Genomic DNA, 17340 nt, shown 5'->3' with positions numbered 1-17340 from the left:
AAAATGGAAAAAATATCAGAAAAAATCTCTCGTTTTAATCCTCCCGTTATGTTTGCACACATCGCGTTGATTTTTGTAGAAGTAGCATTATCAGTTATCGAGTTAAACGAGAATTGTTATTTATTGTGTAATAGGCGTATATTGTTCACTCATACACACGCAATACACTGGATAACTAGCGACAGCAGGACTACGATATTATATTGATAATTGTGAAGGGAAGAATCAGTTGTATACACGCTCTATCTAGATCATAGCCGAGATTGATTTTAGACTGGACTACGAAGTATTGATAATACGATAATGTGTACGTTTTCACGAGTAAAAAAAAAAGATACGATAGGCCGCTCGTAATCACTCGCAATACGAATAATAGCAATGTAAATGAATCGTGTAACGAGAAAGGGGAAGAAAAAAAAAGGGAGAAAAGAAAACGCAATCTCGGCGAGCGCGGGCCTTTGGCGAGCACTGCTAAGATTTTTAACTTTTACAAGGAGAGACTCGAGTAGGAGTGCAATTGATATCTAGTACAATTTTCTGAGCCCGCGTGATCGGCGGGAGATACATAATGTGTATGTTTCAGTGATTATCTCACTTTTCGATATATATTATTATTATTATTGGAATAATAAAAAGTTAGTGCCAGATCGACGCAGTCGACTTCATTATTATGCATCCAGTTTTCGTGTACAGGATATTCCCTCTCCATTATATCCGAGAGGGCAAAGAAAAGACAATTACTAACGTGATACGTGTTTCTGACTTTGCTGATTTATTATTATAAACGACAAAGTACAATAATATATTATAGTACTATTATATATTACTGCGCAGTTAGTTAGAAATGATAAAAATAAATTATATATATATATATACAATTATATATAAAAAATGAATTTATATATAATTATATATTAAAGAAAATTTATAATTTATATATCAATTATAAATTGTACTTAAACGTAATTATTAATACATAAATACATTTATTTATGTATAATTGCTTATATATACGCAATATTTAATCTCTCAAAGTAAATAGAGTGTAAATCCGTAATAAATATTAAATTGTGTAAAAACTTAAAAACGAACGTAAGTGTCCTGAACAGTGTGCAGTTCTACGACGCGCGAAGAAAGTCACGTGGGTAACCGAAAATTTATTAGACATTAACAATATCGTAGGGAGAAAATTGGCTATATTTTTGGATCTTCCGGCAGTATCGAAATCTTTCGTCTGATAAATCATACATTAGGCAAGCGTATTGAATTTCTCAATTTCTGAATCAAAACTTCAGTCACCGCGAGAAGAGGATCCCGACGATTTTCAACGTTACAAAGATGAAAATCTTAAATCCGTTAAAATAGAAGATAAAATTCCGTATGCAAAGAATTCTTTGACAACAATCTCGCTTATACAATTTTGCGATTATCTCACGTTTTATCAAAATGAGGCACTCTCATGCTATACAGTAAAATAGTAAAGCAAGAAAACTATCGGCTACAATCTCCTCACGATATATATATGTATATATATATATATATACTGCACATAGCACACGAACGCTTTCGTTTAGCGTATATAAAATATAAACTCTCGAAAAAATTTAATTCCCTTTCCTCCGTTTTTTAATTTTTTGGTTATTGCGTCACAGCAGAGTAAATACCAAAAGAATGGTAATTCCTACGTTGAAATAGGTAGACTAGACTATGCTAAATCACGATTTCACTTCCTGCCGCGTAACACGGTTCGTTACACGGCGAGATTGAAATCTCTGGATTTGGGAGACGCCCTCCGAATCGCTACTTACAAAAAGCGCAGGATTTGTTCTTGTAACGTGATCTCCTCCGTGTACTCTTCTAAAATAAAATATTAGTCTTTCACAATTAATCCTTTCCGTCGAAAAACGCGTCTTTTCGACCCGATTAGGCGAATAACAAAATCGTTATAAATAATAGAAATCTCGCTTATAAAAGATGCTCCTCTCCTCTCTCGAATGCACGATTCTAATTCCTCAGTCTCTAACGCTACTATAATTCTATCTATAACGCGTACGAAAGTTAACAGCTGTCTTTCAATGTGTAGTTTCAACAAATCGATCTTATCTCTTTTTTTTGTCATTAATCACTAACGTAACATTCTTGCACTTGTCGACATTGTCCCGCGACAGAATGTTATACAAATTCGCGTGCGTGCTGTACAGTATCGACATAACGACGTGTAATCGATCGAAAAGACAATTGATCGCAAAATGATTGCGTATACGATAATTTTTATGAATAAATAGAACATTTTTCACTCTAATGACTAGCGTATCGATTGCATAAAGCGCACGTCCGACAATTCTTATTTAGATGTATCTCCTCGATGAAGACATTTTATTTTTCTCAAGATATTGTCAACGAAATTCTTCGACGTATGCTTGACTTCTTTTTCCCTTGAAGAAAGTATTTTCTTTTCCTTGTCTTCTTAATCTTCGTTTCTCAAATTTCTTACGATCAACAAGACGTTACAGCACACACACACGTGTTCTCTGAAAACTTATCATCACCAGGGTGGGAGAGGATAATAGGAGGAAGGCGACAAATTGACCTCCGGCCTCACTCGGGATCGGTTTCCGCTTCGCCGATCGGCAATATTGCAACGGGACCAGCAGCTGCTAGCTTGGCTTTGTACGCCTCCGGTTCGAACCAGCGAATCGGTGCCTGTCAAGAGAGAGAGGATTAGTTCTCGGATGAGCCTCGCAGTAAGATGAGACAAATAAGAAAGCACCAAATCCCTTTACCTTACCTGTTATAAGCAGCATGCTTCGATTCGGTTGGAAAGCCAAGTGTTAAATTATATGTGGGTACATGCAGGCGATTATCGTAAGTCTACACACATTTGCAAGCGTAGTTTATACGATGCCTTCCTACTCTGGCGATCGACACATAATAAAAATATTGTATTTTGGAATGTTAGGAAACTGGCTTGTACGCCTTTCTTTCTCGCCACTCAATCAAAATATGTCAAATTTCTATCAATAGATTATTTTATGGTTTAATTTACTCTTTATCATCTCTAATTCTTAGAACTAGAAAAGTAAGTTACATCGAAATTAAAATTAATCTACATCGATAGAAATGAATTATTAAATTAATCTGGACTGATTTTCACATCCCAGCAGCGAGAAACAGAAAGTTACAATAGTTTTTCTTCACTGATCGAGAATCCCATTTTTTTTGTACTTACTTTTTTTAAGGAAATATTGAGCTAATCTGTATACTAATAATCTCAAATAAATTGTAGAACAATATACAATATTTCTTAAAAAATCTTAAAAAGTCCAAAATAATTATTTAAACAATTAACTCGAACAACATGCAATATCTAAATGACTTTATAATGCTTTTTAGATATTTTTTAGATATGTGTCTCAAAAAAATTTATGTCTTTATGACTTCTTTAAGACACGCGTCGTCTGAGAATCATTCTCATATTAAACAAGTATACCAATTGTTACAAAGCATCGTGTGAACTGCGCTCATCCGGTTTACAAAAGAAACGAGCAGAGAGCAAGACTCAGCGGATTTTGCAATACTCATTTATTAATACAGCGTGTATGTGAGTTTAACACACAACACTAGTCTTATTAGTCTAGTCTTATTAGCCTCTTTGTATACAAGATTAAATAAAACAATCTCATGTTCAAATAATGATCTCTTAACAAAGTTCTCAGAACAAGAAAGAAAGAGAGAGAGAGAGAGAGAGAGAGAGAGAGAGAGAGAGAGAGAAACAAAAATATAAAAAATAAAGTTTTTCACAATATGAACAAGTAACACAATATAGCAATATACATAATAGGAAAAACAGTTTAAAAACATGTCGCAGTATATATCTTTAAATTAGAAATATAGGAACGTAGACTCTCGAATTTCAATACAAAGAATATATAAAACTTTGTACGTCAAATACTGGATATTCATAACTGTTTCGCACTGTTGCATGTAACAAACTAATCGAATCTTGATTAGCTTCTCGAGCTAAACACAAAATGTTTTTTAATTACACTTCGTAATCGTGACGATTTGTACGAATTCAATCAGTCAATTAATCGCGCGAGTTTAACACGCAGAAGTCTTTTTAGGAAACTAATCGTAAACAACGTAAGAAAAATATGTATGTATCACATATCATGAAACTCGCTTACAATCTCTTTGGTCTTGAGTAACTTTTAAAAATTGTCTCCTCTATTATTGCATAAGATTTAATATCTAATTACACATATTGTGAAGGAACTTCTAAAGTCTTTTAATTCGTGAAATCATATTAAGAGAGATTCCATGATAATCTCCATTAAACTCTCCTTTAACTAATTATTAAATACAGTTCGGTCTCTGCTTACTTTCTTCCTAAACAGTGCTTTCTTTCTCTTTTAAAAAGGTAAAATTGGAGACCTAACTGTGATTATTTGTTAAATGGAGCAGATCTTATTCTTCATTCTTCTCCCGTCTGAATGCATGCGGTTAATACCGCAATAATCACACTCATGACACACCGCATCCTCGGAAACGCAGACTTTTCTCTCGGTGAAACGTTAATGCATATGTAGTGAATTATTATGATGCGTGTTGTATACAAGAACATTAAACTGCGGCGTTGCAGGGAAGAGTAACACGGAAGGTTTTGCACGGTATATGATTGGCGTTCCTGTCGCACAGCGGTACCTTACGAACTATATTGGGACATTCCTTCTGTATGCGCGCCCAGTCGGCGGGGGGCCGCTTTGCATACGGGCCCGCCGCGCACAGCAGCAGAAACTCGTACGTAAGTTCTCTCGCTTCTGGAACTAAGTAAATAGAACGAACAGAGTTAGAAGGCATTGATTCAAAATAATATCAAGAAAATAGAAGGGCATATAAGAGATTTTAAACGGTTCACATTATATACATCAATTGTTTAAACTTGACTCTTAAATGCCCTTCTATTTTCTTGATATTATTATTAGTTAATAAGAGTCCTTTATTTTCATTTTATTTTTCAATCACGTTAATTAAAATTTATTACTTTATTATAATTAATTTACATTATATGGCCAAGTTTATTCTAAAACAAATTCGATCAATTTTATTTCCATAAAATTAAGAATAATATATGGATAAACGAGATTTTCCAGAGTTTTTTTCATCGTGATAAATTATCCGTGATATTTTAATGTTTAATATAACGATGTTACTTTGCGGTTTCATATTTGAGTACCTTGGTGAGTTGAGCCTAGCTCCTCAGAGATCGGGCGAGGCTTGTAAGTTTCTTCGCTCTCCGAGGAGGTCGCGGCGCTTTCCACACTTAACTCTCGGCCTAGAGAAACAGGAGCGTTCACATTGTCCAACGGTGACAACGGCGTGCGGGGAAAATTGGAGGTGGGGGTGGTAGTTACGGTGAAGGTAGGTTCGTCCTCGTAATTGAAGTATTCTATTCCGCTAGTGAAGTTCTCAGAATCGCCCAAGAAATGTTCGTCCAGCACCAGTTTTGCCGTCTACAAGTCATCAGTTCACAGAAATCACACATAGACAAAAGCAAACAGAATATATGCAATAAACAACATATAGAAATAAATGAAATTAGATATTGATCAAGGCTCCCGTTTATTGTTACCTCAAATTGTGACGTCAAGGCGAGAAAATACATGAAAATACATTTCAAAACAAAATAACATTTACAGTCGACTTATAAAATATACCGAAACTCTCCTTTTGCTTCGTTAATTAATTAATAACCATATATCTGCAAATGAATTATGCATAACTAAAAACAAAATTAGCTGTATGAATATATTAATAATACAGAAATAAATAAGGTTTAATTTCTCCCCAAAATAAGATTATTTTCGGTATATTTTGCAAGTCTATTACAAATGTTGTCTTATTGAAAAATATTTCTGTATTCGAATATAATTTCCAAGACTATTGTTTTCTTGCTTCTGATGTTGTAATCTGAAGTAGTGATAAATGAACAGGGACCTTAAGATAAATCTCTTTTTAGCTTAATAAAAATTTTGTTTTTTCCTTTACCTTTACTTACTTCCACTTCTTCCTCTTTATTGTTTTGCTTATCCTCCTCCTCCTCTATTTTTTCCCATAATTTCCATACTCCCCCAACTTTCACTTTTCCTATTCCCACTATTATGTCCTCCCCTTTATTTCTTTGTTCTATTGCCCACCTAAGAATCTTTCTCTGAATTTCCCTTTGCTCCCAACTTAGATCATGTTCAATAAAAATGTTATGTCCTTTTAACTTGTATTTATTCTGCATTATTTCATTCTTTTGCTCTACGCTCCCAATCCTTGCTATTATTACTGGTCCACTATTCCTACTACTTATCACTTTACATTCTACCTCTAACTTTTCTTTTATAAACTCCTGTATCCACTGTGTCCTACAAATTATGTTTTTCTCTATGTCTTCAGGAAATAACATTCCTCTTATTACTATATTGCATTTTCTTGTTTTTCTTTCTTCCACGTCTACAAGCAACTTTTTTAATTTGTTTACTTCCCAGTTACTCAATCTATCCTCACTATATTGCGATATGGACCTTGCATGATCATTCACTCTCCGACTATAATTACTTCTGCTGTCATTATATTCGCTCCTATTTTCATCATTTACACTCGAATCTTTCTCTTCTTCACTCATTACACATATGTCTATACTTTTTTCTGAACTTTCTAATCTTTCTTCCCATCCTTCTAGTTCTCCTACTTTTTCTTCTAATTCTTCTACTCTCTCTTCCATCTCTTTTATCCTTTCTTCCCACAATCTGTCTTTAATTCTTACATACTCTTTATATACTTTCAGTTCCTTTCTTAATACTTCCATTTCTTTGTTAACTTGTTGGGTTAAATCTTTTTTAAATTTTTCCAGTTCATCCCTATTTTCGTTATCCTTCACTTTAGCTATTATTTTTTTATTACTGTCTCTTTCCTGTGTAATTAATTTCTTTTGTTTACTATTCTGCATCAACTGACCTATCTCACCTAGGCTACCCCTGTTTTCTGCCTTTTTCGACGCCATAACCTCTCTTCTCGCCCGATCTTTGTTTTCCATAAAAATAAAAATTCTACCTTTCTACTTAACGCCTTCCTTTTCCTATACTTATCTTTCTACCTTCTTCTATTTATATGGTTCACTCTTTTCTACTCTCTACTTGTTCAATTTATTTCTCTATAATCTTTATACACGTGCAAAGTCCACCAGCCACCCCAGTCTGCGCCAGAAAGATGAAGCATTCATTCACGCCATCTAACCAAGTTCTTGATAATCATAATCAAGATAAAATGGTGAAAATTTTTCTTAGAATTTTTGTCATTGAACTTTTCAAAAATTTTATACAAATTACAGGATTTTTTAATTTAATCTAAAAAACCTTTTAGACCATATTTTTTAGATTTTTTTAATACAAATTAGAATACTTCAGAAGTCTATAATTCTTCTAAAATTCTTCATATTTGTATATGAAATATTCTAAGATTTCTCAATTTATAATTTCTAAAGAAAACTTATAAAATCTGGTAAAAGGTAAAAGTATTTTTTCAGAAACTTTCATAAATTTAAAATATGACACAAAAATTCTTAAAAATATTATAAGAACTTTTTTCATCAAGGAAGTTTGAGATAATTTTCAAAAATCATTATAAAAAATGATACAAATTCTTAAAAATATATATATATATATATATTATAAAATGAGAATTTTTTTTATACCCACCAGAGAGATCTAATCCTTAATTTAATTCATCCATATCTAAATTCACAAGATATAGGACCCCAAGTGTTCCCCAAGTGTTCCCCAAGGACCTTCCAATTTTGATGAACTTTTAATATGTTGTTTTGTAGATAAAAATAAAAAAACATGTATTTTTTATGTCATATGCATTTTTGAGTATAAAATATCTCTTAGAAAAAAATCGATATTTTTTTCAGAGCAAATATCATAAAAAATGAGATTAAAAAAATTGAAATAAAAGGTGAACGGGTTTCAAGAGTACTTTATAATAATAATTCAAACAGTTTTGTTTAAATAAAAAAATTTTATTTATAAAAAATAAATATTTCAAAAATTTTCAATTATCATTATTAAATACTCTTAAAATCATTCAACATTTATTTCAAATATTTTTTTTACATTTGCTTCGAAAAAAAAACCGGTTGTATAAAAAATATATATATCCTTTACTTTCATCTACAAAATAACATATAAGCTCATCAAAATCAGAAGAACATGAGTCTTTTTCCTTATTAGATATTAAAATTTAGACATCAATTGATTTTCCGTTCAGTTTATATATATATATATATATAAACTGAATAAAATTAGTTAAATCACATAATGACATGGGCGATTTTGTTATTACCCTGACGAGGTCGAGATTGCAGCCCGTAATTTTGAGGGACTGGTTGCCGACGGTGACGGTGTACTTGTATTCGCCTATGCTGGCGTCGTTGGTAGAGAGACTGTGCAGGAGGGACGAACGCAAACGAGAGTTGTGCTGTTGATTCTGTTGTTGCAGCCGGTTGCTCTCATCCGACGCGCTACTGTTGAGTGAAGAGCTGGAACCTCCCATGGCTCCCTTCTCGCCGCCGGTACTCTGCTCCAGTCTCACTGGCGATGCATTTCGTTGTATCGTATCTTTGATTAAGTCCTTCGCATAACTGAGAGAAAGGGAAAGACAAAAGGGAGCGATATTAAAAGTTGCTACGTACGTGACTCGTTAAACATGCCGTTAATTAAGTAGATCTAGGAATAAATACATTTATTATTTAATTTCTATTAGTAAAAAAACTCCTACTTTATTATATATATATTATTTAAACGTACTGAATCTTGTCCTCGGACGTTCCCGTGATTTGGACAAGTCGTTCTTTAGCTCCAGGGTTTACTACAAACCAAGATACAATGTATCAGCGGCGCAGTCTTGTCAATATTGATATCCATTTTTAAAAAAAGAATTTGTGGTAGTAATCGTTAACATCTTTTACAAGTCCAATGACACAGTTAATATGTTAAACAATGTGATATTAAATTCTGTTAAGATATCACCAAAGCGAAGTAAGGTATACAACGTATTTAAAAAAATACTTGAGCGTATGTAAAGTCACATTTAAATATCAGACCAAAAAATCGTCTTGCGTGTTTAAGTTAGATAATATTAACGAATACGTCAAAGTATTAATTAAATGCCAACCTTCCCCCTCCATGTGGGATTCGCGATATACAATCCATCTGTCGACCTGGCGTTAATAAATTGGTAATATAATATCTTTCTACTCGGCTCTTAAGAATGTATCAGATGTATAGTCTCTGCAAAAAGTGACTTGAATTGAACATTTAGTTTACATATAAAAATGAATGTTATATACATATGAAACAGTTTAATCAATATTTAACAATAAAATTTTATAATTTAGATAAAAATTTTCTCATTTTAGCTTAATTATTTTTTAAAAACATGTCTACTTCTCATTGGAATAACTTTTAATCCATTATCCATATTTTCAAATACAATATAAAAAATCTGTAATTTTTTTCATGATTTGTTAAAAAATACATGTAATACATCCTTAAAACTGCGAGCGCAACATTCATATGATTCACTCATCGGGGCTGTTAAAGAGACACATTCCACAACGATTGATATAAATGGTACATTATGTATTAGAGAGAAAATTTTTCGTCCCATCTATATGATTTTAACAGAACAAAAAAAAGAAAAAAAGAAAAAATAAGTTCAATTTTTATTACAAAATATAACACGATTTCTCCGTTAAATTATGTGAAAGAAAGCTGACGTGCCTTGCACTTCTCAATTAGTAGATCATGTTGCAAAAACTAAAACACTAACTCAATGGCCTGATCACAATGGTTAGACAAAACAGCTTTATCATGCAAAAAGTGACCTGATAAAAAAATATTGGCTGCGATTTTTTATTACAGACATATTTTTTTATATATATAAATGAGATTTTAAAAACAATAGCGAATACAAGTTTGCCGCGTCAAACTCCAATGCTCAATGGTGTGAGAGAAGATTAGAGAGGTGTTTTTGTGGCATAAGAGAGAGCCTCGTTCGACCGATTAATACTATTTTTGCGATGCATGAGCACAAAATGCTATAACAAGCCATGGCGGATCATTCATTGCTTTTTACCTCGCTGAAAGGAGATGATCGTCTGGCTGAGCTCTTCTATCATGTGAACCCGCCGCCCTTTTATTCCCATCACTGTATTTTCGTGTAAATTATTTAACAACAGAACGGCCAACATAATTGGAAAATCATTAAAAAGTCTGATATAACCGATTGGTTTCACTTTACATAAAAATGAGATCATTGTTTCCATATCTCACATACAAATCCCTACTAATCACATCGCGACATACTAAAAATATTGTAAACAATTATAAAGTAATGTAACGAAAAGATTGTCAAAATTGTACGGACTGCATTTTATTCCGTGCAAAAATCGAATATATCTATTTAATTTAACGGAAATTTTATATAACAAGAATAAAAACAATGAAATTACCTTTGCCTGAGTCACTGTTGCGAATGACAACCTCGTCTTTGCAATAATTTTTCCCCGGTATACGCGTAGGCTTCGCGAACTTTCCACTATTCTTGATCACTTCCCCGGGTCCCAGGATCGGTGCCGAGATGGGTGAAGTTAATAACGGGGACGACAGAGAGTTCGTAGGTGTATCGGGTATCGCTTCGATCTGCTAGAATAAAAAACAAAATTATTTAATCTAATATTAAATAAAAATATATTTAATACAAGATTTTTTTTTAATATTTTGATATAGACTCAAAATCCAGGAAGTTTGAATATTTTGATTCATTAAAATTTTATAATACTGTGTGATTTTAAAATGTAATTTTGATATAACTGAGGAAAAAGTATGTTCCTTTAAAATGTTTTTCTTTTTTTTTTCTTTGTTTCAGTTTTTTGCAACCAACTAAAAAAAATGACAATTTTTTAATTATGTCGTTATTGTAGCAAATTAGTAATGTAATGTTAAGAATGTAATTTACTTAAATATCCAAAAAATGTTAATTGGAAGCCTTTATTTTCATCAAATATGATCACTACTCTTATTTCCGCTTTCATATGTCTCGATTATAATTTTGAAAAATTACACGAGTGTACACGGTTTTACTAACATTGTCTAAATGCGACAACTTCTGCATGTAATATACGTCCATCGAATCGGTGTGACGCCATTGTTTTGCTCGCAGCTCGATGAGTTCCAACAGATGAACCCTGGTCGTCAGATCTAATCTGTCGTCCTGGCTTCCATTTCTGATCGCCACAAAGGCTCGGTCCAGCTGATCTAGAATAAAAAAATAATTACTTGCAAAATTTGTTATTATTTAAACGCACGTAGAATTAAAATTATTATCAAATTGCAATCTACCATGAAAAATCTATCGTAAAACAGCAAGAAAGAACTACTATTTGTATAGGCAATTTACTACTGAGCTAGCTTTTTAAGATACGTTTCGAGCTCAAAGAATCCTTTACCTTTATAAATAGCTTCTAATTGATTGGCATAGAGTTTCAGATGACTACACATAGAGATTACATTTATTTGCAGCGTTCGGTCATGGAAGCCATTGGTCAGTTGCATTGCAACATTGTCGATTAAGGACACTATATCCTCTACTGAAAAGTCAGAAGAAGCAAAGAGTTCACAAAGAGAGTCACCATCTAATACAGGAAAGAATAAATGCTTATCAACATACAAGATGTTTTATAAGAAAATGATTACACCTTTATACAGGATGCCCCATTTTAAATAATACATTAAGATTTCTCGAAAACTATGGTAGATACTGAAAAATTCATTTCAAACAAAAGTTATATAGTTCGGATCATCAATTTTTTTAAATGAAAACCTCAATTTTTTATCGCATATTTTTGTATCTTATCTTGACAGCTCTCCAAAACACCGTAACAAAATATTTTTCATTAAGTACTCTTTGAGTTATGAGGCTTGGAAGTTACTGTATCGCCAACGTCAACATTATCCAAGATATCACCCTGTACAAGAGACTGCAAAAGTTTAGCTCAGGGGAGAATAAATATGATAAGATTTACCAGTCGTGATCCGCCCATCGACGGTCGAGTTGCGCTGGTTAAGCTTAAGCGGCCGTGGTTTTTCGAGCTTCTTTACGGTTCTGGCTCTGTTCAATTGTGCGGTAGCCATTGTGATCCTGCAACAAAGACAACACATTCAAAAATCGAATGTACAAGTAATATTATAATCTTAACTTAAAATAGAAGTTTTGTGGCTCCAAGAATGAAGTAAATGTAAGTAGATTGTCTATATCAGCTTCCGCAGTTTTAATGCATAAATAATTAATATAGTTGTAAAACGATAAGATATAATTCGCAAACAATTGGATTTAAAGAATTATTGTTAAAAACTATGTTATGAATTTTTTAGTAAGCAAAACTTTAATTAAATATTTTTAAAAAATCAGTTTTTTCAAAAGTATTTCCAAATTTTTGACCCAGAATATACGTACCATTTACTTATAAATATATTATTGTGATTTCCTTGTATCTATTAACGAAGTTAATTGAAAAGTTTGTTGATAAGTACATTCTAATTATTTACAAATTACATCTTATCGCTTTATAAATATATTATTGTGATTTCCTCATACAGGAAATTTATTTTACATAATTTTAACGTTTTAAATTATGGTAAAATTATGTATAAATTTCCTGTATAAGAAAATCACAATAATATATTTATAAGTAAATAGTACGTGTATTCTAAGTCAAAAGTTTAGAAACACTTTTGAAAAAACTGATTTTTTTTAAATATTTAATTAATGTTTTGTTTACTAAAAAATTCATAACATGTTTTTTAACAATAATTCTTTACATCTAATAGCAGTTATTGGGTTTAAAGAATTATTGTTAAAAAGACATTGTTATGAATAAATAATCCCCAAAAATGCCAATTTTTAAAAAGTGTTTCTAAATTTTTGGCTTGGAGCGTACATGTTAAAATTTAAATGATATTATTTGGTACTATTAAAAATATTGTACTCGATAATAGCGTTAATCATAGGAACACATTCTAAAGAGAAAGTATACCGAGATTGAATGAAAGTTTCGCGCTGTACTGCCTTTCGAGAAACTCACTTCTCTCATATGGAACAATTTTAAGCAATACAAAGAACGTCACTCGATTTGCCCCAAATTCGGATTCTTTCGTAAGGTAAAAGTCTTTCGAAACACAAAAGCTGACGGTGGTGAATCGCTGTTATCTTGCTTGGGTCGTTTCGCGGCGACAGAAATAATTTAATTTGCGGCGTCCACGGCGACGTTCCCTCGTCGTCGCGCAAACAGAGGACGAATCGCGTAGCAAAACAGAGAGCCGGCGTGAGGGAACGGTGGTAGAATCCCGGCCTCTTCACCCTTGCCACCCTCGTCCTCCAAAAATATACTTCATCCGCGCGACGCACCGTGTAACACGGCCACGTTTGTCGCGCTAATCGAGTTACAAAAATCCAGACGAATCGTTTCTCTATCTATTAAAAAATAATACGTCCACGTATATAATTGTGGGAAATAATACAGCATATATGTATATTCCAGCTAGCTAAAATTATTGAAAACAAAATCTACAGTATTTCTGGTTTTTGTTACAATTTTGCATATAATTTTTTAGAATTTTTACGTAAATTTCAAAATTTCGCAGAATTTATGAATAATCTTATAACTTCTTTGAAAATTTCTCAGATTTTCTATAAAGACTTTTTGTAAGTTCGGGCCTTAATTATAATTTTAACATTTTAAATTGATAAAATTATAATACGTATACATGTTAATCGAGATTGATACGTTATCTACTATTTAATGCGATACTATTAAAAATATTGTATTTAATACTAGACTTAATGTTTCAATTAATGTAGATTAATTTTAATCTCGGTTCAATTTATTTATTTTTTTCCCTAATTCTATGAATTAAAAAAGATGAAGAGTAAGTTGAACTGAGATTAAAATTTATCTACAGAGGAAACGGGCATAAATCATTTGACATATAAACAAATAAGTACAAAAACAACAAATACGCGCGATTGTCAGGACACAGAAATAAATTTAAAATACATAAAATATTTATTATAAAGAGAAAACATCATCTGGAAAAGAAGTCTTTTGTGTCGATTCCTTGTTAAAATCCTTGTTAAATTACACGTTAAATTCTTAACATATTCAATTATTAGTTCAATATAATGTGATTATATAGTGATTATTAATATTATTTATTATTTATTATTTGCTATATTGAAAGGCTCGTTAAATTCAAAATGGTTCACGTCAATTTATATGATTTAACAATAAAAATTCAAATCATTTATTTACATTTGATTTAAATATTTCGCAACGAATAATCAGTGACGGCACTTAATCCTTTTGTCTACAAATAATGTGATTATGTTATTTAAATATTTTGTATTAAATTGATATTCAACACTTCTTAACGTCAAAATAGCATAATTTATAAATAAACAAACATAAAAATATGTTTTAAAACGTAAATTCTGAGATAAATGAATAAAATATTTATGTGTTAATTTAACACATAAATATTAATTTTACTGAAAAAATATGATTCCCCAGTTTGCTGGGGACAAATTGCATCAGAATTACACAATTTTTTGTGTTCATTCTTTATATATTTGTATTTTTTTCTAATATATTCTCGAATATAATTAATATAAAAATTTGAATGGACCATTTGAAATAAACACGTGAATAAAATTTAACACAAATTTTCGAACCGTTTAAGTATCTATTCTCGTTAAATATTAATTTGCTGAAAACTTGAACTCGACTCTAATCAAGTATATCAATTTCAACTCTTATTGTACGTGTAATACGATATTTAAGGATTATCGACACGTTTTTTGTACCTCGCATTTCTAGAACGGATGGAAAAGGAGAGGCGAAGGGGGGGGGAGAGAAAGAGATTAGAAACCGGCGATGCAACGGCAAAGTACACAGGTTGATTTGTGGGGGCGGGCATTCTCCGTAAATATTTTCCCACGCAAGAGAAGCCGCGTTGCGTTATGCTATGATGAAAAGAGACGCGAGGAGGGGAAGAGGAAAGAGGCGAGCGATGATAATGCGAGAGAAAGGGATGACATCGCAGAGTGGGAGGAGGGAAGACGAAAGAGGACGAAGATACCGACAATAACATTGCAGCCTACGATTCCGGCTGTACTTTCCTCGCACCTTCTGCACCCGGGATGAAGTAAATACACAACACATAAGGCCTGTCCTTTTTGGCTGAACTTTTGCACCAGTTCATATTTCTTCCTTTTCTCTCCAGGAGGAAACCAGGAGGAAACTTTACATACCCAGAAAAAATTCGGGAATGAGACATCTTATGAAATGTCTAAAGACATTTTTGCAAAAATTGTCTAAAAGACGTTCTACATCCTGATTTTGAACTTTGTATTACATACATATTATAATATAGTTGTTTTCCATTTTCACATAGATGACATGATGGCCATTTCTGTCAATGCAAGTTAACTTTAATCTTGGCTTAATTTACTTTTTATTATTTCTTCTAAGAATTAGAACTATCAATGTAATTCAAGTATATTTACTACAACTATTAGAAATACACGCTGATGATAGCTAGAAATTAGTCGCAACATATATTTTTCGTCTTTATACTAATGTTCCCAATGTTTTTCAATTTGTGGACTTTAATTTTTATTTCATATAAATATTTATTTCATATAAATTTAACTTATTACAGTTACAATCCCTACAGTTTTTATTCTCCTGTATTTGAATTGATGGAGTAAATTAAATCGAGATTAAAGTTAATTTACATTATGCCCATTTTTACCAATATAAATTTAATCTTGGTTTAACTTACTTTATATCTTTTTCTGGCTCTAAGAATTAGAGAGGGATAAAAAGTACATTAAATCAAGATTAAAGTTAATCTACATTAGCTAGAAATGAACATAATTCTAAAGTTACGTGAGACTTTATATCCAGATAATGAAATCACTACTTTCTTCTTACTTTGATGACAAAGTTATCGTACAACAACACAGATTTATAACCTCACTTTTAACGTGAATTGCCAAGCCTTGCTCGATAAAGCAGACGGTCTCGAATTTGTACAAATTATAGGTTGAATCTCACTTGTCAGAATGGAAAAGAATGTACATTCAACAGAGTTATGACTTCACAAATAAGAATCATTAGAATTTTGGTGCAAATGCAATTATTATTATTATTCTCATCTCAGTGGGAGAAGAAGATGGACAGACAGAGTGCAGACGGTGCATCGTGCAAGTAGGCAAACGGATCTATTAGTACATCAGAAACGGAGAAATTATTTCTGGCCTTTTGTGTATATGTATGCGCGCGCGCGAGCACGCACATTCGAACACAAACACACACGTGACGCAGCCATGGAGCACGCGCGCGCGCGCGCGGGGGCGAGTAATCGCACTTGACGCGCGCGGCGAGGAAACTCTCGCCGGAATTCCGGATATGGAAGTGTCCCGGATGGAAAAGCGATGACGGCGACGAGAGGCAGACGACGAAAAACCAGCGAGTTTCAGAGGAAAGAATCACACAGCCACGACGTGCGATACGAGTCGTACTTTGGACGTACCTTTCGCGAGATTCACCACCCTGTCGTCGGCCGTACGCAAACGGATCAACGACACGCAGTTCGTCCGGTTGGGATCGCGAAGACGACGGATCGTCGACGTGCGTCGCGAAGATATATGCCGACTACCGAGAATTGGCGGCCAGTGCCGCCAATCACGTTGGCAACGAGGGCGAGGGAGAAAGTCACTAGATGCGGCTGTAGGCAGAGAGAAAAGGGTACCAATCATGAAACTTTTCCCCTAGCGTGAATTGTGAAAAGTGAAAATTTTTATGTGAACTTGTGAAAAATGAGGATGTCACAAAAATGTCATGAAAATGTCATCCTAGACAATTGATATAATTATGTATTAATAATTATATAATTATATTAAAATTAACATAATGTACATCGTGCACTTGATACGGATACTAACTAGTAACTTTCTATTGAATTATCTTAATTTCGGCGAAACGTGTAAACATATACATGATATGTGTATTTAATTAATCATTTTGATGCATATTCTACTAATTTAGTACATCATTCTTTAAATACATTGCTGAAATTAAAATAATTTAATAGAAAGTTACTAGTTAATATGCGTGTTCGGTGTAAAAGAGATCAATGAGCGGTCGTGATACTAATGGCTGATTGATAT

The 17340-nt window shown here is 32.7% G+C and overlaps 1 protein-coding gene across 4 annotated transcripts; it reads right to left on the bottom strand.

Annotated features, from left to right (window-relative positions):
• Positions 1–1327: 1327 nt before the first annotated feature.
• On the bottom strand, positions 1328–16865 carry mxt (Eukaryotic translation initiation factor mextil). Of its 4 annotated transcripts, none has more exons than XM_018461998.1 (11): positions 16704–16865; positions 12134–12249; positions 11558–11698; positions 11197–11366; positions 10562–10754; positions 10186–10257; positions 8856–8916; positions 8392–8689; positions 5237–5513; positions 4705–4826; positions 1328–2703 (listed from the first exon to the last, which is right to left on the bottom strand). In XM_018461998.1, the coding sequence occupies exons 2-11, from the start codon at positions 12240–12242 to the stop codon at positions 2599–2601; spliced, it is 1548 nt and encodes a 515-aa protein (XP_018317500.1). In that variant the 5' UTR covers positions 12243–12249; positions 16704–16865; the 3' UTR covers positions 1328–2598. The 4 variants fall into 4 exon arrangements, with proteins under 4 accessions (XP_018317500.1, XP_018317517.1, XP_018317509.1 ...); XM_018462015.1 differs by having other exon boundaries at positions 10562–10751; XM_018462007.1 differs by lacking the exon at positions 16704–16865 and adding an exon at positions 13145–13544.
• Positions 16866–17340: the final 475 nt, after the last annotated feature.

This window comes from Mycetomoellerius zeteki, unplaced genomic scaffold, assembly GCF_001594055.1.
Source record: "Mycetomoellerius zeteki isolate Tzet28-1 unplaced genomic scaffold, Tzet1.0 scaffold101, whole genome shotgun sequence".
Classification (NCBI taxonomy): domain Eukaryota; kingdom Metazoa; phylum Arthropoda; class Insecta; order Hymenoptera; family Formicidae; genus Mycetomoellerius; species Mycetomoellerius zeteki.
Note: the sequence above shows the minus strand (reverse complement) of the source record. Positions and strands in the feature narration are given on the sequence as shown.